Source organism: Xenopus tropicalis, chromosome 5, assembly GCF_000004195.4.
Source record: "Xenopus tropicalis strain Nigerian chromosome 5, UCB_Xtro_10.0, whole genome shotgun sequence".
Classification (NCBI taxonomy): Eukaryota; Metazoa; Chordata; class Amphibia; order Anura; family Pipidae; genus Xenopus; species Xenopus tropicalis.
In genome coordinates, this window is record NC_030681.2 from 129,822,080 (window position 1) to 129,846,135 (window position 24,056).

Consider the following 24,056-nt stretch of genomic DNA (forward strand, 5'->3'; position numbering starts at 1 on the left):
CATAAGCACAATATCAACCCCTATTTGGCTGTAAAAACAGGCAACACCAGCTAGAATGGGTTTAGAGCATGGGGTACATAGGACTCTACGCATCAGATAGGCTTTCGTTAAGTGAAAATATCCTGGGGGTGTAGTGCAACTACAACTCACTTATGCTGTGTGCAAAGTAATTGAAAAGAATGGACGCCAGAAGGTTCTTGCTGATGAAACAAACTGGAACTTGTTTTATTGTCCAAGACAATTAGTGTACAAGGTTGTAGCAGTAGCAGTATCGCACTCTGAGGATAGCAAGAGAGGATGTCCTCCGGTTTATCCTACCGGTAATGAGTCTGGGCAGGGTAAAGACACCTGTCAGCATGGCACCACTATGGAGGGCAGTCTGGAAAGATACCTCAGGTCCTCAGGATGTATGCCTTTAGCTTTAAGGATCCCGACAGCCGACTATGGATCAGGGATTTATACTAGCCTGAATCCTGTGTCTTAACCATGGTCCTATGCTAAGGCAACAATGCCTGTATGGAAGGGTACTTCCTAGCTAACCTCCTGGTTGGAGCCAAAAACTGCTCTTACTACCTATAGCTCTCTGCCCCACTTTCCTAGAAAATGCTCTTGGGATTTCTTCTGTTCTAACTATTCCTTGTTCACGGGGTCCCTGTTCCCCAATTATCCGGGATGGTTACTCTAGGGTAAGATTGGCTTTACTGGGGCCCTGTTGATCTCAGGCTCAGTGGAACGTCCACCTGAATTCAACAAATGCAGCCAAAGAGGAAGATCCACCCCTCTTTGCTAATTACTATATTAGTGCAAAAGGAGTGGTCAACCTATGAACCAATAAGGCACACATGCAAAGTGTAAACTATATACATGGGTCTTTTCCCAGCATAAAGAAGGAAATGGTAGGGTTTAAAGCCATAGGGGCATATTAACCCTATGGGTCCTTACATAAATAAAGGAAGGATCCTAGATAGCAGCTGGATTAAACCAATACTCAAATTCCTAACTGAAATATTTACACTCCACCCCTGGCTAATGTAAATGCTCATGTCAGTAAGCAATTTCCACCAGAGCTGGCCTTGGGGTAGCACCCTGTTTTTATACAAAAGCATAATGGCTGATCTGGTGCCCCATCAATGCCCTCCATTTTATTTGCCTTACTGTGATAGCTTAGTTTAGTTCAAATATTGTATCTTTGAGTTAACAAGATTTAAATGAATGCCAATAATTTAAACTGAAAGCAGAACCCACTGAGGTTACAAGTAACTTGCAGTTTCAACCATTTGTTGGTAAAACAACAAAGCAGCGCTCCAGCTCTCTTGTGTGTTTGTTTACTAAAACTCAGCTAAAGAAGTAGGGTATACACTTTGTACATTATGTTTACCACAGCCCTTTAGGATGGAAGATTTACAAATCCAAAGATGCCCCAGTAGCCCCCCATCTTCTTTTCTGCTGATTCCCTGCCCATGCTCTGTGCTGCTGTCACTTACCTGAGCTTAGGGACCCACTCACAATATACTGTATATACAAAATACAAATGTTACAATATATATCAGTTTAGTCATTTATTCAGATTCACATTACATGGCAGCTCTGAAACCAGTAAAATTAGTACCAGAATTAAATAATCAGCCCTGTAGCATCAGCTTATATGATAGTTAAACCTCACTTTCTGGTAATTTGCAACAACACCTAAACTGCTCAACAGCATATTTTCATGTTTAAGGTTTAGTTCTCCTTTAAAGCTGGACCATCACAGCTACAACTAGAGGTCATTTGCCCATGGCATGTACATGCATATATTAATAGACTGTATATGTTTAGTGTGCAATCAGGGTTGTTGATATGGCTGAACTATAATTCCCATAAATGCATTTTGGAAAACTCCTTTCCCCAGCTGAAAGTAAGTGCAGCATCTTTCTTTAGCCACTAAAGATGTTGTTACCATTGCGGGCTATGAGATAAATATCTATAGAGGCAGTTTTAATTCCTATATTTAAAAGGCAAAAGTCAGAAAAAAAAGTGCTTTTTTATGTAAAAAGTTTGTTGCTTCTGTTATCGTATAATACAGCAATGTATTGCAAAATTGTGCTTCTAATGCTCTATACTAGCAAGCATGCAACATGACCATAGAATGTGCAAACTACTTTATATGCATAGTTTTTTTTGCAAGAAGCACTGAGTAGAAGGAGGTGAGGAAGATTCAGAGATAGAAAAGGACCAGGTTCTCAGAGTGTGGTTTCCTGCTGAAAAGACTTTCATATTAAACACAAGCTGCAGATAAAAGTCAAACAACGAAACTCCACTCTAAGCAAATGTGATCTACTGAGAAGGCTGAATTCACTGAAAACAATGACTTCTGCTTTACTGCTGCTTACCTTCTGCAGAGAAGGTTTAAGGCCACAGGCAGCCTGCTCTACCCCAACTGGTTTGTGGATGCAGTTAAATTACCCTTGGTCGCCACATTTCCCTTATTTGAAAACTGGTTTATGTAAATGTCTCTTCAGTCTATCTAGTAAGAAACTGGTCTGAGGTACACCAGAAAACGTTTCCCCACGTGGATGACACTTTTTGGAAAGCAAACACACACCTATATATATATTTGACAGAAAAGTGGTGAGATATTAGTTTAATATGGCCACAAACGAGCATGCATTGTTGGATCACTTGGTGGAAGTACAGGAAAGGAAGCACTGTGTGTGTCTAGCATGGCCAGGCACCTCAAATTGGCTTCTCGGGTGGCTCATTTTCTTCATTTTGGCTGATTAAAGTTGGTGTAATTGCACCATGGGATAACTGACCAAATCATTTTTAGGGACAATAAATATGCACAGAGGTTTATGCAGTTCAACCTGCATATAAATATGGGCATGTGACCAATGTCACAAAAGCAATATGAGGGGATTTCCCATATCTACCAGGAAAATATGGACAGACTTTGGAATCTATTTTTTCTAAGATGACTGGCACAATGCAAATAATTTTACTGGTATTGTAACATAATGAGAGGGAATTAACAGAAGTAGATTTGTAAGGAACCCACTCATTTGCTAAGGGCAAGCAGCCCTGTGGATGTGTTGATGATTATCATGTGGAACATCTTTAGAGACACCCTTACACCCATAACGTAAAGGGGTGGTTCACCTTCAGATTAACTTTCAGTATGTCACAGAATGGCCTATTCTTAGCAACTTTTTGAATGGTCTTTTTTATTTCGGATAGTTTTTGAATTATTTGCCTTTCTCTTCTCCAGCTTTCAAATGGAGTCACTAACCCCAGCAGCCATAAAACTATTCCAATGTGAGACTACAATTTTATTGTTATTATTTATTATTTATTACATATTTAGGCCCTCCTCTCTTCATATTCCATATCTTTCTTTCAAACCACTGCCTGTTTGCTAGCTTCTAAAATACCAAACTGGAGAGCTGCTAAACAAAAACCTAAATAATTCAAAAAGTGCAAATAATAAACACTGAAAACGAAATGCAAATTTTCTCAGAATAGCATACACTACATCATGCTAAAAGTTAATTTAACAGTGAACAACCCCTTTGGTGACTTGGTGGCAAGATTACTACAAAATAAAGCCCCCTGTAAGCTGATAGTGTGCATAGAGGCTGCCTAATAGCCAATCTTAGCCCTTATTTGGCACCTCCATGAACTTTTATGATGCTTGTGTTGCTCTCCAAGTCTTTTTACATTTGACTGTGGCTCACGAGTAAAGGTGGCAACACACGTGGCGATCTGGCGATGTTTTGTGCGTCAGATCCGCCACACACCGTCAGGGCTGAAACAGCAGATAAGGAGGTAGAAACAATAGGATTTCTACCTCCTTCTGCCGATTCAGCCCTGACGGCAGATTTTGCTCAGGTGCCTTCTATGGCGCCCGATCAAAATTTTCTGACCTGGCTGATCAGCGAGTCGACCGATATCAGCAGCTTCCTGCGATACCGGTCGACTCACCGACTTGCCATACACGCACCGAATATCGTACGAAACGAGGTTTCGTACGATATTATCGGTGCGTGTATGGCCAGCTTAAGAAAGGTTGGGGGCCCCTGCTCTAGTGAACTGGGTATTTACATAAACCTGGTAGGTTTGCTAAAAAACAGCCCTACATACTCAACTGAAATACATGTGTGAGCCATTCTGCTTTTCTCTAATGGAATAATGATAAATTAAAATCACCCCAATTGAGTTTGATGGAAATCACAGGCAAGCACTTGTGTAAGTTCTTGCCAGTGATTGCTATGGTTATTGGACAACTTAAAAATCAAGGCACTCCTAAGGGTAAAGGCACATGGAATGTTGCGACTGTTGCTGCCCTTCAGCAAAGAACAGCAGCAGTCAAATCACTCCTCTCTACCTGTCGCGGCTGCTAATACTATTGAATGTAAAGCTTCCTGTCTGTTGAAAATGAAGCAGAGACAGATGGACCTGTCTTAAGAACAATTGGACAACAAATAAGTTGTCCAATAACCATAGCAATCGCTTGGTTGCGCCCCCCACTACTACTGCGGTTTCCCGCCTTAAACCTTTCTGCCTTGCTGCCCCTTACATTTGGAATGCCCTCCCTGATTTCCTCCGGAGAGAATCCTGCCCAGTCTTTTTAAAACTAAAGTTAAAGACTGCCTTTTGGAGCACTCACCCAGCACCTGATCTGGGAACTGGCACTTATATTGTAGTGTCACCCACTGTGACCTACAGCACTTATATTTGCCTATTTGTGTCTGTAAGTTACCCTCCCATATAGATTGTAAGCTCTACGGGGCAGGGACCTCCTTCCTCTTGTGTCCTCGACTCTTAACTTATTGCAGCTGTATTTATCTGTATTTATCTTTATTTATCTGTATTTATTGTTATACTTTGTATTTATCTATTATTATCTTATTAACCCCCTGTTTGTATTAATGTATTCTACTGTACAGCGCTGCGTACATAAGTAGCGCTTTATAAATAAAGATATACATACATGATAAGTGCTAGTGTTAGAATGTGAGGCCACATTCATTTGGCCTCACATGTTTGCCTAAAATTGACCCAAGTGCCATCGCCCTCATTAGTACTGCCATGTATCTTGTGATACTCTTGATCTAGAGTCTAAAGGACTGATGTTTCTTACCAGAATTAAAACATAAATTGCCATATGATATATTACACTCCCTTTTGAAGCATATTATTTTCATGTGTAAGTAAAAACTTTCCATTGCGATAACAGTATCTCTTTAATGCTTTTATCAAACCCTTACTTGAAGGTACAGACATTGTTTATTGCCCTGTCATAATACAAAAATCCCAAAGGGATTTATAAGCCATCCTCCCATGATCATTACATGTGCTATGCACAAGATCTCAGTAGCTAGTGGATCTCCTGCAACGTCTTTTGACTGTCTGTAAAAGTGTTTGCTTGAAAGTCAAAAACAGCAGGAGAAGAGCAACAAGTAAAGTCAGGCACACAGGCAGTGTGAGCAGCAAGTACAGCCAGGGTCCACCATTTGTCCACTGGCAGCTATGGTTTATAGACTCTGGAAGATTCCATACTGGGAAATATCTATTTGAGAAGCTGCAAGTCACCTTCTGAAGATCAGGAATCCTAATGGAATGGATAAGTACATTCATCCAACCCAGTTCACAGCAATCAAATGAGTTGTTACTTATATATACAATTTTAAGGCTCCCAATCAGACGTTGAGTATTATACAAGGGAAGGGAAATCAGGTTATTGTTGTGGAGGTCCAAGTAATGAAGTGCCAATCCAGTTAGAGAGGCAGGAAATGTAGTGAGGGCATTTCCAGATATATCAAGGACAGTCAAGCTCATAAAAACAGAGAAATCAACAGTGATGTTAAATGCCAAGCAGCTCCTTAGGAAGAGAGACTGTAGCGTTCTTGCAGTGTCAGCTAAAAAGGTAATGCCTTTGATATTGTTATAAGAAAGATCCAAATGTGTTAATGTGTTTCCATAGAAAACCCTTTGCAATCCCAGTTCCATCCCACAACCAGACAAGTAAAGGCGCCTGAGGGATGGTACATTTCTAACATCTACACATTTTCCTTCACCCATTCTCAACTCAGACTGGGAACACAAGTGGAGGGGATTATTGCTCATATCAATTGTGTGTATCCTGGTCATGGATGTGAAGATGTTCTTAGGGAGATTGTACAAATTGTTACTGCTCAAGTTAAAATAGCTAAGACTCAAAATGCCTGGGGAAATGTTATCTGCTTGTAGCTCAAGGAGCTCATTATTACTGAGATCAAGTTCATCAAGCAAACTGGTAATGTTTGATGGTGAAACACTAAATACCTGTAAACAGTTCCAGTTAAGTTTTAAATATGCCAATGAGCTCATGTTGGAAAAAAATCCATGAGGAAAGAAAGCAAATTGGTTATGGCTCATATCAAGGTAATGTAATGTGGAGAGATTGCTGTGTATATCATCACTCCAAAGGTCAACTGTAGTGACAGATGTGATGTTATTTTCTACAATCAGAAAATCAGCCCTGGAGGTGTTTGTACCAAAAATGTCACCATAGAACCTCATCCTGTTATTGGAGAGCAGCAACGTATGCAGACGATGTTGCCTGGGCAAAAGTGGGAAGAAGAGCAGCTGGTTGTTGGAAATGTCCAATATCTCCAGGTGGAACTCAACATCAGTCTCTTGTGATTGGAACCATTCAAGGTTGTTGAAGCTTAAATTGAGCATCTGAATTTGTGTTAGTCTAAAGTCGCCAATGCATGGCAATAGGTTATAAGCCAAATCTAGTTTCTTCAATTTCACAAGTCCCTCAAATGTACCATCTTCAATTTCATAAATGTAGTTCCACTGCAAACTTAACTCCTTCAGATGAACTAGGCCCTCAAACACAGTTTGGTCCAAGCGCATGATAATATTGTTATCCAAAAAAAGCCTTTCAAGGGATGTTAAGTTCTGATGAAGAACTGATACCATATCCATTGTAAGCATATTCCTAGACAAATCCAGTTCTTTAAGGGATGGGGTCAGTCTTAAAGCTGCGGATGTTAATTCATATTCCATAGATATAGTGTTGTTCTGTAGTGAGAGGACTTTCAGGCTCCTAATGCCATTAAAGGCTCCTGGCTCCACAAATTCCATTCGATTAGATCGCAAGCTAAGGTTTGTTAAGTCATGATATCTTAGAAAGGAGTTTTTATGCAGAAACCTTATTTGATTGAAATCTAGAAGCAGCTCTTGAATATCAGTAGGTAGGTTCTGAGGAACTGACAAAAGCTGTAAATGGCTACAATCCGCAACCCTGTAAAACTGAAACAATAACAGCATGTTACCAAATGCAAGCAGGTCTGAAAGAGAATGTATGGATAGAGTGCAAGATAAATCTTCTTCTGTTCTGTAAAAATGTTTATTAGAAGGCAAATACATTGTAAAACTTACCAGTTTGCAGCCACTTTCGGTAGACAATTTGCCTTCAGCACCATTATATTTCCATTGTAATGTTAAGTACATGAAAGCCAATAGAAGCCAAAAGAACACATTGGCCATAGCATTAAAATCGTTCCTAAAGGAAACACAGAAAATACAGTCATGTGATTTAATTTCAGCTGTAATGATTCCTGCTTCACCCACAGCACTGTAAAGCTGGCCATACACGCACCAATATAATCCTACAAAATGTAGTTTTGTGCGATTTTCGGACTGTGTGTGAACTCCAAATTATCCTCTCAACATTTTTTATGTAATAGCAATTGGTTGTTTAATTAATCAGATCAGGTTAGAAAATTTTGGCCAGATAACAATAATATTTGTGCATGTTTTGTGTATCTGACAGTCTCCTTGGCTGACCTACAATATATTTCTGGGACATAACTTTCGTACGATTGTTGTCTGCCAATTTATGGTCAGAACATTGTCCAGTTTGTTATTTTGAGTATTTTTATACTACAATTTCAATCTTTGTTTTAGGTTGTTGTACTAAAATGCACAGTTGATATCCAAATGTTTGTGTAAGCCTAATAAAATCTAAATGTGCCTAGAAAGGTTATTACCCCCCTGCTTTCCAAAGATTTTGTGATCTCCAGATGTACTATATAAAGATATTAATGTCAGCCCTTTTCTAAACCTGTGTATTATAGAGAATAACATTTCCCTGTATTTAATTGAAACTATCCCAATATTTGAAGGACACGTGAAATGCTACACATTTTCTCCTAAATAGATACAGGCACAAATCCATACCTCCCAATTGTCTCAAGTAATGGACATCAAAAGGGGTGGGCTTACCAGAAATTGGTCGGGGCATTTGGGATATCTGGAGAGTGTGTGGGTGTGACTAAGGCAGATCAGGGCCATGGCCTAAAATTGTCCCTTTTTTTCAAATGTAGCAAATCAATATTTACCTTTATGGTGTAGTACACACCAGCACTCAAACTCTAGTTTATCAGCTCTCACAGTATTACCTCTAAGGGCAGTGGTACAAGTAGAGATTAGTCGCCCGTGTTAAATCTTCATTACTGCGGGCGACTAATCTCCTTGACATCCCACCAGCAAGAATGTAAATCGCTGGTGGGATGGCATACGTGTCGCTTTGGTTTCACAAAGACGCCCGAAGTTGCCTCTCAAGGAAACTTTGCGCAACTTCGGGAAACCGAAGCGTATGCCATCACACTTGGAGATTGACATTCTTGCCAGTGGAATGGCATGGCAGGGAGATTAGTCTCCCGCAGTAACGAAGATTTATCGCGGGGCGACTAATCTCCTCGTGTGCGACTGCCCTAAGGGCCCTGACACATGAGGAGATTAGTTGTCTGTGACAAATCAGAGAGTTGGTAAGCTAGAAAGTGAGTGCTGGTGTGTGTGAGTTCTACCCCATGAAGGTGAATATTGATTTACTCCAACATTTATATTTGAAAAAGAGGGACAATTTAGGCCATACCCCTGATCTGCCCTAGTCACACCAAGACACTCTCCAGATATGCCAGATGCCTCAACCAGTTTCCCATGTCCATTTAACCTCTTCCATATAGTCAATATATATGGCTTACTATTAAACTTGCGTTATATTCTGCATTTTTAAAGAAATGTCCTGCTATTAAAGCAGCTATATATTGAGGTGTAGTTTACAGTATACTATATATATGTATATATATATATATATATATATATGTGTGTGTGTGTTTATAATTAGTGAGGGTGAGGATATATTATATTGTGTACTCACTATTATATATTTTCAGTATATACACCAAGAATGTCCAACCTGCAGGCCACCAGCTGTTTTTAAAGAGCAATTGAGCATCTCTCTGGGAGTTGTAGTTAATAACTGTAGAAGGGATACAAGCTGGACATCCCTTCTTTTTCCTCTCAGATGGGGTCCCCAGCTTATTTGCATTGTCAATCACTCCTTATTCCATGTCTATGTTGAGGCTGGGGCTAAATACTTAATATGGGGTTTCTGACTTGGATCTATTGTACTATAATTCCTCTCACCCCCATCACAGTCTTCAGATTCCAGGTTAAATGGCTTTATGGAATTGCTAAAAAACATTGTGTATTACAAATTGTAATAATTTGTTAATTAATCTGGGTATTTTGAGGCTGAGGCTAGGGGCCTATAGCCGATACCCTCTTTGTCTCATCTCAAACTAGCAGTGGATGTTTATTGCTATAATGTGTTGGGACACTGCAGACATTTTGCAAAGAAAAGGATTGTGCTTTCAGCAATCCATGTTAGAAGTGATGCTATTCCGTGCCAGTGGCTGTACGGTATGTGAAAGTATTGTGTTAGTGCATCTTTTGGGGTTTTCTAGCCCACACTCAAAAGAACCCACAACCAGAAACAGAGCCACTTACCGCACTTAGATGAGCGCATAGCATCATGGGTATCACTTCAGCTGACAGGATCCAAAATTGAGGACTTTACGTTTTGTACCAACACTGGAAAGAAACATAGGATTCTCTGAAAAATAAAGTCACCAATATGAGCCAAGGTTGCATGGCGATCAAAGAGAAAGGGCGCAGTAATAACTCAAATACATTTCAGCTGGGTCACTAGGTCAGAACGGAAACCTGTTTGTAAAATCAAACTAGCAATGACTAGAAGGGCAGATGAGGTGCACATGGTGAAGCCGCAGTGCAGGTGACTAACCAAAAGTCAGCGTAGGCTCACAACTCACATTAAGAAATGAAGCCGGTCACTTGGATGTGAGGCGCAGTGTCAGTGCGGTGAGCTGGGCACATGTGCATCCTGAAACAACTCAGCAGCTTCTTCTCTCTCTTTTTTTCTTCCTTCTAGAGGTTATTTTAGATCTTGCGGAAGGAAATAACGGAAGCTAAAGTCACATGAAGCGCTGGGCCAGCACAGAGAGATAAAAAACCCTTCAGAGTAGTCACCAGTCTGTACATCAGTTTCTGATAGTTCTTCTTTTACTTTATTTCATCTCAATTCCAGTTTAGTAACATCCCAAACTCTCTTTCTTGGGGGGGGGGGGGGGGCAGGGAGAAAGGCAAGATATGACCACAAATTTATAAGGCATTTATTTTATATGCAAGTTTATCATGGTGAAATGATTCAGTTATTGTTTAAAATGCAAGTGGGGCTGGTGTGAACATTATTTACTACATACACATACATTTATGCAGTAGGACCACCACCTAATAAGTGATCCCAAATGTTCATGCCTGGACCTTATTCTTTCATACTTTATACTTTTATGCTGGACTTAAATAAGAGTGGACCACTGGAAAGCAGAAAAGGCTGAAGATGAGTATTTAGTCCTTTAAGTATTCAAAAAATCCTTAGGAGGGTGGAGGTTTCCCCATCCCCATCTTTTTTATTACTTGGTATTTATATAGCGCCAACAGATTATACTTCATTCACATCAGCTCTTGCCCCGATGGATACGGTACCTATCACATTTACATACAGTTGCTCCAATTTATTAGAATACAATTAACCTGCCTGAATGTATTGAGAGTGTCGGAGGGAACCAGAATGCCTGGAGCAAACCCACACAGATATGGGGAGAACATACAAACTCCTTTTCCATCTACGAAAGACAGACCCTGGGGGAACATATGTAAAAGTATCAGGTTGGAAAGCCTTTCCTCCGGCACTATGGTGAGGGTGACACAGAGAATTGTGTGTAATGCCTGTCTAAACTGTGTTGCAGGCATCAACATTGCCATAGATTGAAAGGTGGAACCATTGTAGGTAAACATTTTTCAGATATAATTTTAGCGCAGAAGAAGATGTCATTTTAATTAGCGTGTTAGGAGTAATGCATGTCATTCTAGTCCTACAATAATACAAGTTTAATTTTCTAATCCCTAAAAATGGACTAATAGAAATGTATTTATATTATAGTAATTAACGAGAACTACCACCCGAAAACAGTTATTTTTTGTTGCATAATGGAAGAAAATCATAAGCACATTTCCAATATACAGTGCATGGGCAGAAAAACAGATACTGCTTACAATTGCAATTGCATCTGCATCTCGGTGACAACGGAAGACAAGTTTATATTTCTTATGCTTATGTTTCGCAGCTTGTCTGTGACTTTTACCCAACATTCTATACACAAGCAGGAGACCAAGTGCCAATAGACAAATGCGGAATTTGATGCTGTTTGTGTATTTCCCAAACTCTGGCTCCATCTTGTACGTCTAGCCTCACTGAAAATGCCAGAAATTCACTATCCACACCTTGCCTAGGGGGCTCTGCAATGCAATGACTGCAATCAGCAGTTTCTTTGCACACTGCTTTCCCCTGTTCCTGTGTATTTATGAGGGCAGGAGGGGGAAGGCCCAACACTGTGCCTCATTCAGATGCCCAATCTGCAACAGGGCCTTACTTTCTTCCCTATAGAGAGAGTGACCCCCTCTTACATCAGATCCTTCTAATGCCAATGCCAATCCAATGTTTTGGGTCGACTTTAGCAGGACTAATCAGTAGAGCTCCCTACATCTGTACCACATTTTTTTAACTAATGGCTGTCCTGCTGATTGAGATTAGAGACTGAAACAGTCTCTAAGGTTCCCATAGATGCCCAGATGGTTGGACAAAAAGGTTGAAATTGATCTGTTCCTATATGGCCACATATAGGGGAAGATTTATCAAAATGTGAGTTTAGAGCTTAACACATAAAAACTTTCCCACGTTCTAGCTATTCATTTGGGTGTTTTTAGAAGTGTATTTATCAAATGGTGAGTTCTAAACTTCACCTCTTGCTAAATACACTTCTAAAAATCCCATAGGAATGAATATAATGTGGGTGAGTTTTTGTGTATTAAGTTCTAAGCTCTGCCCCTTAAGGTGGCCATACACGGGCCGATTCTAGCTGCCGATATCGGCCCCTTAGACTAATTCGGCATCTTATCGGCCCATGTAAGGCCACTAACGACAGTCCTGCTCGTTGATGGGGTCCCCGAACCAACGGGCGCCTATACCCGTCGTTTGTAATTCGAATTAGCCCGATATCGCCACCCGTAGGTGGGGATATCGGGAGGAGATCTGCTCATTTGGTGACCTCACCAGAGCGTGTATGGCCACCTTTATGGATGAATCATAAATATAGAACAAAGGCAGGCACTCCGGTAATGTAGGTGAAGAATAGCGCTTGTTTGTGAGGAATTATATATTATTATATTTTATAATTCCTTGTGAACAAGCGCTATTCTTCACCTACATTACCGGAGTGCCTACCTTTGTTCTATATTTATGATTCGTCCATGATGGCTCCCTCTAGTTGAAGGTCTGGGGCATCTATACTACGGGTGAGATTTTTGTGACTTCTAAGAGCATGTGTTTTTTCTATAGTGGTATTTAATAGTGTATGGCCACCTTTAGTCTTGGAAGGCTGCAAGCTAATGCATTTATCAAGATGGAGTTATGGATACAGTATATATTTTCATTGTCATTATTTTGATGAATAGATTTATATTATAAAAGCCCAGGGTATTTCATATTCACTGAACTACTTGAATCAGTTTATAAGCTTTCCATCTGGTTGGCCTTAACGAAAACCATACAAATCTATTTCTTTTCTTTTTCTGTTTGGTTTCGCGCGTGCACAGTAAAGTGAAACGCAGACAAAAAAACTGCTTTTTTTGTTAATCTGCACATGCATTGGGTCAGTGTCAGACTGGCCCCCCAGTATACCAGGAAAATTCCCGCTGGGCCACAGTGTCAGTGGGCCCTCTTGCTCCTGATCATTTGGCCTGCTTCTTGTCATTCCCTATTCCTGAATGGGAACAAATAGGAGAAATAGATGGAAGAATAGATGCTAACATGTAAATAAAAGAGACTAGGAGAATAAAGAGGTTGGGTCAGGAAAGGAGTAAAAATAGTTTGGAGAGTGGGTCTATTTTCTAAGGTTTTCTGGTGGGCCCCTAGGGACACTGCATTGGCCCCAGGATTCTTAAGAAAGAAGGAAGGAGGAAGAGGAACTTTCACTCACATATACCCCAGGCTGGTGCTGTTTTATCCTAACAGGAGCAATGGCCAGGGGTATCAGGTATGGAATTACAATTACTGGAGGGTGCCTAACATGTGGTGGCCCCAGCGCATCCCCTCAAACCAGTAGCTGGTGGAGATAGAGGAAATCACCAAAAGGCAAGCACTCTGGAATAACATCTCAGATTAATGATAAAAAAAAGCTTCTATTTCACATTGTTAAAATGAACAATGCCTGAGGCGGTTCGTATCCATCCGATATGTAGGCTAAAGTAGTTTCCATTCAAAATAGGAAGTGAGATCATCTCATTGATGCTGTCTCCACCTACTATTTAACCCTTTAAAACCAGCTGAAACAACAAGTGAAATACATTGTTTCTTATTTAAATTAACAATTTTTACATTAGAAACAAATGTAAAAACATCCTAAGGTGAACCATATTGTCTCATAAACCATATTGTCATAAGTTGTTACAATATAAAGTACAATGTAAAAAGTTGATACAGTATAAAAATATATAAAGCTATTATTATAAAGATATATTACTGAACTTAAATCCGGACAGTGTTCAGTCGCCATCCTATTTCAATTCTTTTTTTTTTAAATTTTGTTTTTATTGGTTTTTATGACATAACAAGCCATGACAGTACATCAGTGAAGCTTGCTCTTTCTGTTTGTTGACACCGGCCGCGAAGACATTGACTGTGAGGTCGTTGCTAGTGGTGGTTTCTTCATCCCCGGTGCGGCCGTCAGGGGCCGGGGGGGCCAAGGTCAGTGAAAAATAGGCTGTGGTTAATTTTTGTGGTGATTGAAAAATCGTGGGGGTCCATGCCTGAGGGAATGATTCAGGTGTGGGGTCTTAAGCTGCAGTTAATTCCAGATATTGTTCTGAGTGTTTGAACTGGTTCCAATAGAACCATTTCTGTGTCAATTTTCTTGATTCTGTTTCAGACATGGATTTCGGCTCCTCGAATCTGTAGATTTCCGACAGTTTATATAACCAGTCCCTTATCCTAGGGGGTTCAGTTTGGCGCCATTTGATTGGAATTAGTAGTTTAGCTGCATCTAACATGACTGGGATTAGTGACTTTTTGTAGGCTGAGAGGGGTAGTGGCGTATCGTGGAGTAAAAGCGTTGTTGGTGTATTAGGTATGTCTATATAGGTTATTGCTTTAATGGTGTCCCTTATGGTGTCCCAGTATGGTTTTAATAGTGGGCAGCCCCAGAAAATGTGGGTAAGAGTTCCTACTTCCATTTTACATCTCCAACAGGTGGGTGGGACTGTGGAGTAGATTTTAGAAAGTTTTGATGGGTATCTGTACCATTTCGTGTATATTTTGTAGTTTAGTTCTTATATTTTGGTGCAGGGGGATGTTGAGTGGTTTAGTTGTGTTATTTTGTCCCACTGCTCCTGATCTATGTTTAGATCATTTTCCCATTTGTTTTTAAAACTGTCTGAAGGGTTTGGGAGTAGGTTTAGAAGGCATTTGTAGAGGAGGGAGATTGTCCTAGTTGGTGTTTTTTGTTGGTTCCATATCCATTCTATTTCTGTAAGGGCTGGTCTAGGAGGTTGCATTTGGGCAAGGCTTTGGAGGAAGTGGCGTATCTGACGGTATCTAAATCTGTCCAGGTCTGTTATGGTGCGGTTTGGTATTAATTCTTCTATTGGTTTGATTTGTTGACCTGTGTAGAAATAGTTTGCTCCGGAGTGTAGTTGTAGTTTCCAACCTTTGAAGTTATCCAGATCTAATCTGGGGGGGAAATCTGGGTTTCCAAAAACTGGAGTGAGTGGAGTGGGTGTGTTTTGCCATTTGCCTGTGTTAGTTAGGGTGTCCCATATGTTGAGCATATATTTTAGTTTGCTATCTGATTTGTCTGTATATTCTCTTTTGGTGTTAGGTAGCCATAGGCTAGCCCATAATGGAGTGACAAGTGATTCTTGTTCAATTCTGATCCAGAGTTTGGTATGTCTGTGGAAGGACCAGTCTAAGCATCTGGTTAATATGGCGGATTTATGATATGCTTCCCAGTTTGGCAATCCCAGACCCCCTTTGTTTTTTGTAGCGGAAAGTTTGATTCGTGCAATTCTAGGATTTTTGTTAGCCCATATAAATTTATTTGTAAGGGTGTTTAAGTTCTGAAATGTCTTCTGTGGGGGTGGGTATGGGATTGTTTGGGATAAGTATAGAAAGCGTGGTGGTATGTTCATTTTAAGGACATTTACTCTGCCTACCCACGATATTGTTGGTCTTGCCCAAGTGTGTAAGTCTACTTTGAACGCGTTTATAAGATCGGTGTAGTTTCTGTCTACTGTTCCTATTTCAATTCTAAACTTCAGTACAATTATTTTCAGTCTCCATTCTGTTCCTACTTCTGTTTTATTATCACTTTTTTTAAATCTCTTTTTTCTTTGCATTTTTCATCTTACATTTTTTATTTTGTATATTTTTTTTATTACACTATTGTTTTTCCCATTTAAAGTAACTCACTCAGGATTCTAAACAATACAAGTAACATCAAAACTTTTGTTGAGACCTTTAGGATATCTTGTTTCTAAAGTAAAAATCCTGAACACTTCTCTACGTAATAATTTATGGAGTAGATCCCCACCTCGACTTGACACCAGAATACATTCAATACCCTGTATTTGCAAAAAAGTTATATCCCCACCATTACAACTTTTAAAATGTTTAGAGTCAGATGAAACCTTAGAACCAGTCATAATATGATTTATGTGTTCTCACAGTGTGTGCACAAAAATGTACCATATATTTATATGTATATATATATATACATAGTATATATATATTTATTTTTAAAAGTATTCAATAATAAACATAATCCACAACACACTTTTAGCACTTTTTAGCAAATGCTGGGGGAGGGGTGTACTGGTAACAAGGCTATGGTTTCCTGCTGCCCTCCTATTAAACCCACAACTCAGTGTTCAGACCACCATCAGCTTTACTTGTTGGAAGAGAGAAGACGAAACAGAGTGGTGTGAAACAAATATGTGGGGAAATAAGCAAGTATATAAGTCCTTGTGTGTTTCAAGTCTCTGCACCGAGAGGGAGCACACCATTTTTTATATGATTTATAAGGACTCACTTAGAAGTCAAATTGCAATTTCAGGCACAAGTCTCCCTCACAATTCTATTGTAATTGTGGTTCTGAGGTGGCAAAAAGCCTCACATAACTGTGACCAGTTCATGAAAGCGTGTGCAATTGTGCACGTATTTCTACATGAATTGGATGCAGTTGGTCTGACAAGCTGGTCTGAGGATACCTACAAAATCCATAGTGAGGCAGAACAGAGAAAACAAAATGTCATGGCTTGCCAGGTCCTCTGGCATACAATAATAGAGGCTTCAACAGGAGTGGGTTTGAATACTTTAGAAAGTCCTCAGATTGGGGTTGCAGGTTGGGTGGAAGAACGCCCTTTCCAACATATGCAGGTTTGTCTGCCTCCTTAGCTAACACTTACCGACTACCTAGTATTTTACTCACAGCACAGACTCCCCCCTTGCTCTGAAACTCCCTGCATGTCCCAACAGCATGAGGGGTCACAAGCTGAATAAAGTCACCTCAAAGGAGCAGAGAAACTAGGGCAGACACCTTTACTTTATTGGCCTTTCTATTACTGCTGTCATTCTTCTCTATCAATAACATTGGCACAAAGCTTAATATTTACCAGATTGGTCAGTAGAATACCATCCAGGTGGCAATGTGACATTTTTACCACTAGCCTGAAACTGACAATATTATCTTACACAGAGGACTATTTTGGTAGATTAATTGTAATGCATTATTTAGGCTTTTGGCACAGGAATGTGCCACATTTGACTTGGTCAAAACCCCTTTTTCCATCTTGGCAGGAAAGCCGCTGCTCATTTATTTAAATAAGAAACATGTTTACCTATGGAAGAAGCTGGCCCCAGCAGGAGAGGAGCACTTAAAAAACCTCACTTTGCTCTTCCCTTCCTGCCTGACAGCTCCAGCATCTTCAAGAAACAGGATGTTTCCATGGAAACCAATAGGAATAGCTGCTGGTGAAAAATGGCACATTGACACATATCTGCCTGTGATGTGGTCAAACAGCAGACCCTCTCCTGTTATTTTCCAGTTTGCTACTGCTGCTGTGATAGGTGACCTTAGCTGCCACATTATTATGCCACATTAATATACTCATTGTAGAGGTGCAGAACAAAAAATTAATTGAAAATTTACATCACAAATAATACAAGGTGGGATGGACCTGTCAGAGTGCCGGAGTATTTCCGAGTGGGCCCCGGTCTTAGTGGGCTCCAGTCAATGACAATTCTCATCAAACCTGTCTTATTTTTACCATGACTCTATATAACACCTGTAAGATTTAGCACTGGTTACGTTACATTTAATTGTTGTAAAAATGGGGCCTAGAAGTTCTCTGATAGGCCCTGTGAGACCCAGTTGGACACTGAATTGATAAGTAAAAACCAACTGCAAACTGTCTTATAATAGCACTTGTTCCATTATGAGCTACATGTACATTTTAAGGTGTTCTCTGTAAGCAACATTCATGGAAGACAAACCCTACTTCCAAACTCACATTATATATTGGCAAATAATATAAAAGATATACTGTAAACCAACAAAAATGAATGCAAAAAACCTGCATGCATTATAATGTTCCAGCTCAGTGCTTGGGAATGGCAGGCACATTTTCTAGCTGTGCACCTTGTACTGTGGGTGACATTACACTACCCTGACCGTGCCACTCGGGAGAGCTGGTAAGTGCAGTGCTTGTTCATTGCTGAGGCTTCACTTTGCCCGGAAGGGGAGTGTACTTTCAGTTCCTGTGGTTAGCTCTCAAGTGGTAATGAATTTTACTCTCATGTTCTGAACCATTACTTAAACCACTTCAAAACACACAAAACTGACAAAAGTAATAATAAATGAAACAGTCCTGCTCCAGTTATAAAAGTAATCTTAAATAATGCATGTGTAATGAGTGGTTGTCATTATCAATGTCTATTATAATCTATATTTATGGGATAAAGAAGTATTATTTGTAAGATTGGATTAACCCTCCATAGCTGATCATCAACCTCAAAAGTTGCAATACTTCAGTGTTTCTGCTATCAGGGGATTTTGGGAGTTGCAGTTTAGCAACAGCTGGAGGGAGGCAGTTTAGACATCCCTGATGTAATTACTAAATTGCTTCACAATTGTTTTACAATAAAAACACTTGGTGCTCTCAACAAGATTTCTCCTCAAGGGGTCCCTGTGATTCTGAGGGGCAGGAGAGGCACCCAGAGGCCACCTCATTCTTCCACCCCCCCCCCCCCCCCTTGCCGGATTGCGCACGTGTATCCTACTTGGTCAGGTACGGAGGACTAGATACAGGACACACCCCAGTGCCCGTATCTGAGCACATTTCCCTTGCAGCTGGGTGGCATGCCACTCCAAACTTTATGCTGCCCGTGGCAAATTCGGGCCTGACTGGCAGTGGCAAAAAAATACTATAGGGCTTATTTAAGAACACTGATGCCGGTGCATTTCACCCTGTCTGATAGCCCGGCCCAATGCTCCTGTTAGCACTGACCCAGGGTAAGTTCTTCTGTGTGATCTTTCTTCCTCTTTTCTCTACTTTTCACTGGGGCATGGGAATATATATAATATAACAGATAATAAACAGTGGTAACATAATAAAACGAGTTCTAATTGGATTTATAGTTGTCAGCAGAGTGCAGTGAGTACAGGAGGTGCCAGGGATGCGCATCCCAATCACGGTGCTACCATACTGTAACCCACATCCTTATGCCACTCAATCACTTTGGTAAGGAAACACATTGGGCGCTGAATGACCTTTTTGTGGCTCAGTGCGCCCCCTGTAGGACATTCCCAGAACAAACAGTGTTCATTGCATTACTGTGAAACACCACAGGGCCTATTTAAGTCTGGAAATGGGATAAGCACACTTTTTGTGTAAAATAATTTTTTTCATGTATTTATAATGTTTCTTTAATTTATTAAAAAAGGAATCAGTGCAAATAAAAAAAAATTCTATAACTTTTTAAATGCAAGATATTTTCCACTTTATCCCACAAAGGAAAATGTATAACCCAAACTTTTTTATGCTTTTACTGTGACAAAACAGTTTGTTTTGGGGTTAACCATTTGTATTCTGGGGAAAACTGATTTGCTATTAGTCCCTTATTGAAAAAAATGCACAGCAAAGCCACTGAAATTCACTAGTCTAAATGTTTCCCTTGCCTGATTTAGAAATCTAATTACATGTAAAGTTTGCATTTGGTGCTGGAAAACTTTCTAAGCAATGTTGATTTTAGACAAATGTTTTCATGCTTATTACATTGTGGGAATAAAACACCCCAGCCTCGGAATCCCCCATCCCAATGTGTACCTCACCTCCTCCCACCACCATGTACATCCTCTTTCTTGACACTTCCAGCTTATGGCCACTGCAATCTAATCTCTCTGCAGGGCAGACAGCAGGTCTAGGGCCCACTGGGCTTTCTCCTGGTGTCTTGCCAGCCCAGTCGAGTCCGAAGGTAAAATATAGGCCCGTTTCGTCAATGTGGCTGACCTTTACATCTGCGGTGCTTGCCACGGTCAAACACGCAGGCTGACCCCAGTAGCTTGGTTCCCCGGCCATCCCTAACTCATCCAGCGCGTGGGATGACACTACAACCCCTAACATGGGGAACTCAGGCGCAGCATCACTACTGGCTGCAAGTTTAACTTTAATATTGATTGTTTTACATAGGTTTTAGAATCTATTCAGCAGATGAGCCCCAGCTTAGGTACATTGCTCTATCTTTGACCATCAGGGACACTACCTGATTACACCTTACACAACTGCAGAGGGCCCCTATGCTACACGCCACTGAGTGTCCCAGTCATTTAGCCAATTGTCATCTTATTTATTGATGTGTTTTAAGCAACCGTTTTTTGTCCTCTTTATTTCATTTTTGGCATAGAAAGTCTTTGGCTTTATGACAGCTCCAGCAATCTGTTCTTTAGCAAAAGCTAGATGTCAGTGGTATAACTATAGAGGGTGCAGACCCTGGGGCGAGGGGGGGCTCTGGGATATATGTTTCTTTTTCTATACAACTTATAGAAAGCCATAGTCGCTGTGCATTTTACTGTCAGGGACTCTTTGAACTGGAAATGAAGGACTTCATGCTACAAAGCAATCCATATCGCTTTCATTTGGCCAGTTCTTTTTTTTTTTTTTTTTTATAGCTGTTTATAGTAATAGTTTTTCAGTTTGCGGCTCAGACTGTCATTGACTGCTGGAAGCTCCAGCAGGTTGTAACATAGTAAGTTACTGTAGGTTGAAAAAAGACATACGTCCATCAAGTTCAACCTTAATGCCTATATATAACCTGCCTCACTGCTAGTTAGGAAGGCAAAAAAAACCCCATCTGAAGCCTCTCTAATCTGCCACAGAGGGGACAAATTCCTTCCTGACTCCAAGATGGCAATCGGACCTTTCCCTGGATCAACTTGTACTAAGAGCTATTGCCCATAACCCTGTATTCCCTCACTTGCTAAAAAGCCATCCAACCCCTTCTTGAAGCTATCTAATGTACAACTGATTCAGGGAGGGAATTCCACAACTTCACAGCTCTCACAATAAAAAATCCTTTCCAAATATATAAATGGAACCTCCTTTCTTCTAATCGGAATAGGTGGCCTTGTGTTGGTTGCAAAGACCTACTGGTAAATAAAGCATTAGAGAGATTATTATATGATCCTCTTATATATTTATACATAGTTATCATATCACCCCCTTAAGCGCCTCTTCTCCGGTGTAAACAACCCTAACTTGCCCAGTCTTTCTTTATAACTGAGACTACCCATACCCTTTACCAGCTTAGTTGCCCTCTCTAATTCAATAATGTTCCAAGACAAAAGTACCATTGCCATTAGGCATAGAGTGTTTCCCTGCTTCTTCCTAAAATAAAGCTGCACCAAGTACCTCCTACTATGGGTTTGGTATCTCTTTATTTGTTCACCTGTTTTCTTTGAAGTGAAACTCTATCACCTTAAACCCCTTAGCCCAATCTACTGTAGATACCTGTACACATATGAACAAACATACACACACACATGTATCCATATGCATGTACTTGCATAAAACTAACTGTAGCCCTAGATATTTTGTCTGTTCAAGAATATATCTAATACCTAGTGAAGGTTTGGGTCTTTTGTTAATTTCTGTGTATAAAAGATCTCCCACCATTTTACTATAATTCTCTTAAATGTATTTTGCTGTCTCCTCTTTGTAAAAACCTCTTATCAAGGAAAACTTTATTGGATAAATAAAAACAACAGACAAGTCTGACACAAACAGCCCCTCCCACACAATAGATTTACTCAGATAAATTTTATTTTCTTTTTGGCCAAAAGTGAATACCTCTAAAGCAAGCCATACACACACAAATATAATAGTCACGTATGAAAATTATCGGGACATTTTGTACTATCAGTCACTTGTTATTTTTATAGATTTAGGGCTCTGGCACACGGGGAGATTAGTCGCCCGCGACAAAACTCCCTGTTCACAGGTGACTAATCTCCCCGAGTTGTCATGACCCGCCATCCCACCGGCGAACATGTAAGTCGCCGGCGGGATGGCACACGCGCCGCCGCGTGTGCCATCCCACCGGCGACTTACATTCTCGCCGGTGGGATGGCAGGGGAAGGCAACTCGGGGAGATTAATCGCCCACGAACAGGGAGTTTTGTCGCAGGCGACTAATCTCCCCGTGTGCCAGAGCCCTTATCCTACAATCTGAATATTGATTTTAGATTGTTGCATTTAAACGTACGATCGGTATCTGAACATTTGTCAGAAGAAGACTAAGAGAGGGGGGGAAAAAGATAAGACTAAGGGGAAAAGATAAGGGGGAAAAGACTAAGATCTGAACGTGTTTCGTTGCCTTTAGTAACTCCACTTCCCTCCAAGTTTCCCTCTATTTTACATGTACATGGAGTAAAAGCAAACCATCCCAAGTTTGCCCACTCGGACATATAAATGCAAAAAACATTAAAAGAAAAAGAAACCCCACAAGCATCTAACAAAAGAAAACAAACAATTCTCTTGCCAAATAATACAAGAAAGATTAACCAAACCTGAATGCAGGTTTGGTCCCGGATTAGCGAAGATCATACTTGCGCATCATAAATATATATAAATATATATATTTTCTCTAGTGGTGTGTGACTTGCAATATACCTATTGCCTATAGCAATGCTGTCCAGCTTATTACATGTAGAAGGCCAAATATATGTCATACAGCATGTTGGAAGGCCAGATTAAATCAAAAGACGATGTCATACAGCGAAGTCTATGGAGCTTTCAAGCAGACTAGGCCATAAAAATACTTTGGAGAGCCAAATACGGCCCGTGGGCCCCCAGTTGGGACATACCTGGCCTACAGGTATTCTGACAGTACAGCCCCAAAAATGGGATGGCCCAGGGTGAGTCCTGTTCTCCCTGACCATGGCCAGGTATGCCCTATCACACCTTGGTAAGGCACCAAACTTCACCCCAACAATTTACTGTACCTTGGAAAATGGGCTATTTGATTGGATGGTTACTGAGAGGGGAAATGTAGGTATTTGACCAGATCAGCCAGTAAATCACCAGCTAGGGCCAGGGCAGGAATTACAAATTTATTGACAATGTACCTGCTGATAAATTTGTAATACTCTATAAATTCCTTGTTTCCCTGACCCTCTCCGCTGCCAGATTACCCCTTCTAAGGATAAACCTGCAAATTTATCAAATATCCAGAAGGATCATCAGCAGTTTGATGCTTTCCACACTTATCAAAACCCTCCTGACTGTCACTTTGTCAGAATGTGCTTTTTGCTTACTATGTTGTTAAATGAGCGCAGCTGATTCCACACAATGGATTCCTTAGGCTAGTGTCACATGGGGCATACTGCTGCTGTATCTATTATACCAGACAAACAAATGAAACACATTTTTATACATTGTGGGAATCATGGCATCTGAAGCTTCTGATCTCCACATTGGTGTGCTTTGCCATCTCTTTCCAGAGCAGAGCAACATCAGAACAATTCTCTGTTTTCCTTCTGAACATCTCTCTCATCTCCTACTGTACAGTTACAGAAACTGCCCAGCAGGTGGCAGATGGTGTTAAAAAATCCATTATATTGGCAGTTAATAAAAACTTAAATAGCTCTGAAACCTATCAGTATGCAAGTACTGAAAAAATGCTTAGAAAAGCAACCCAAGGTATTTACCTTTTTAGGGCTCTGACACACGGGAAGATTAGTCGCCTGCGACAAATCTCCCTGTTCGCGGGCGACTAATCTCCCCGAATTGCCATCCCACCAGCGAAAATGTAAGTTGCCGGTGGGATGGCACACAATGCAAAGGCGATTTCGGCAAATCGCCGAAGTTGCCTCGCGAGGCATTTTCGGTGATTTGCCAAAATCGCGCCGCCGCGTGTGCCATCCCACGGATTATCCACGGGCGACTAATCTCCCAGTGTGCCAGAGCCCTTAAAGGTTTACATATCCTTTAAGTAAATGGTAAAGTAAAAGTGTGGCTGAGCCATCTCAAGAAACACACAAGAAGGAGCCCAGC

General features: G+C 40.6%; 1 protein-coding gene across 2 annotated transcripts; it reads right to left on the reverse strand.

Annotated features, from left to right (window-relative positions):
- Window positions 1-5,203: 5,203 nt before the first annotated feature.
- Window positions 5,204-10,256, reverse strand: nrros (negative regulator of reactive oxygen species). Of its 2 annotated transcripts, XM_031901592.1 has the most exons (4): window positions 10,149-10,256; window positions 9,826-9,909; window positions 7,411-7,534; window positions 5,204-7,281 (listed from the first exon to the last, which is right to left on the reverse strand). In XM_031901592.1, exons 3-4 carry the CDS (start codon window positions 7,516-7,518, stop codon window positions 5,350-5,352), a joined length of 2,040 nt encoding a protein of 679 aa, XP_031757452.1. In that variant the 5' UTR covers window positions 7,519-7,534; window positions 9,826-9,909; window positions 10,149-10,256; the 3' UTR covers window positions 5,204-5,349. The 2 variants fall into 2 exon arrangements, with proteins under 2 accessions (XP_031757452.1, NP_001231915.1); NM_001244986.1 differs by lacking the exon at window positions 10,149-10,256 and having other exon boundaries at window positions 5,218-7,281; window positions 9,826-10,082.
- Between the last annotated feature and the right edge of the window lie 13,800 nt (window positions 10,257-24,056).

Coding starts and splice junctions, on each gene's coding strand:
- nrros (XM_031901592.1), bottom strand. CDS start 7,518: ATGGCCAATGTGTTCTTTTGGCTTCTATTGGCTTTCATGTACTTAACA. Junction 7,282..7,410: donor CCGAAAGTGGCTGCAAACTG/GTAAGTTTTACA, acceptor TTATTGTTTCAG/TTTTACAGGGTTGCGGATTG.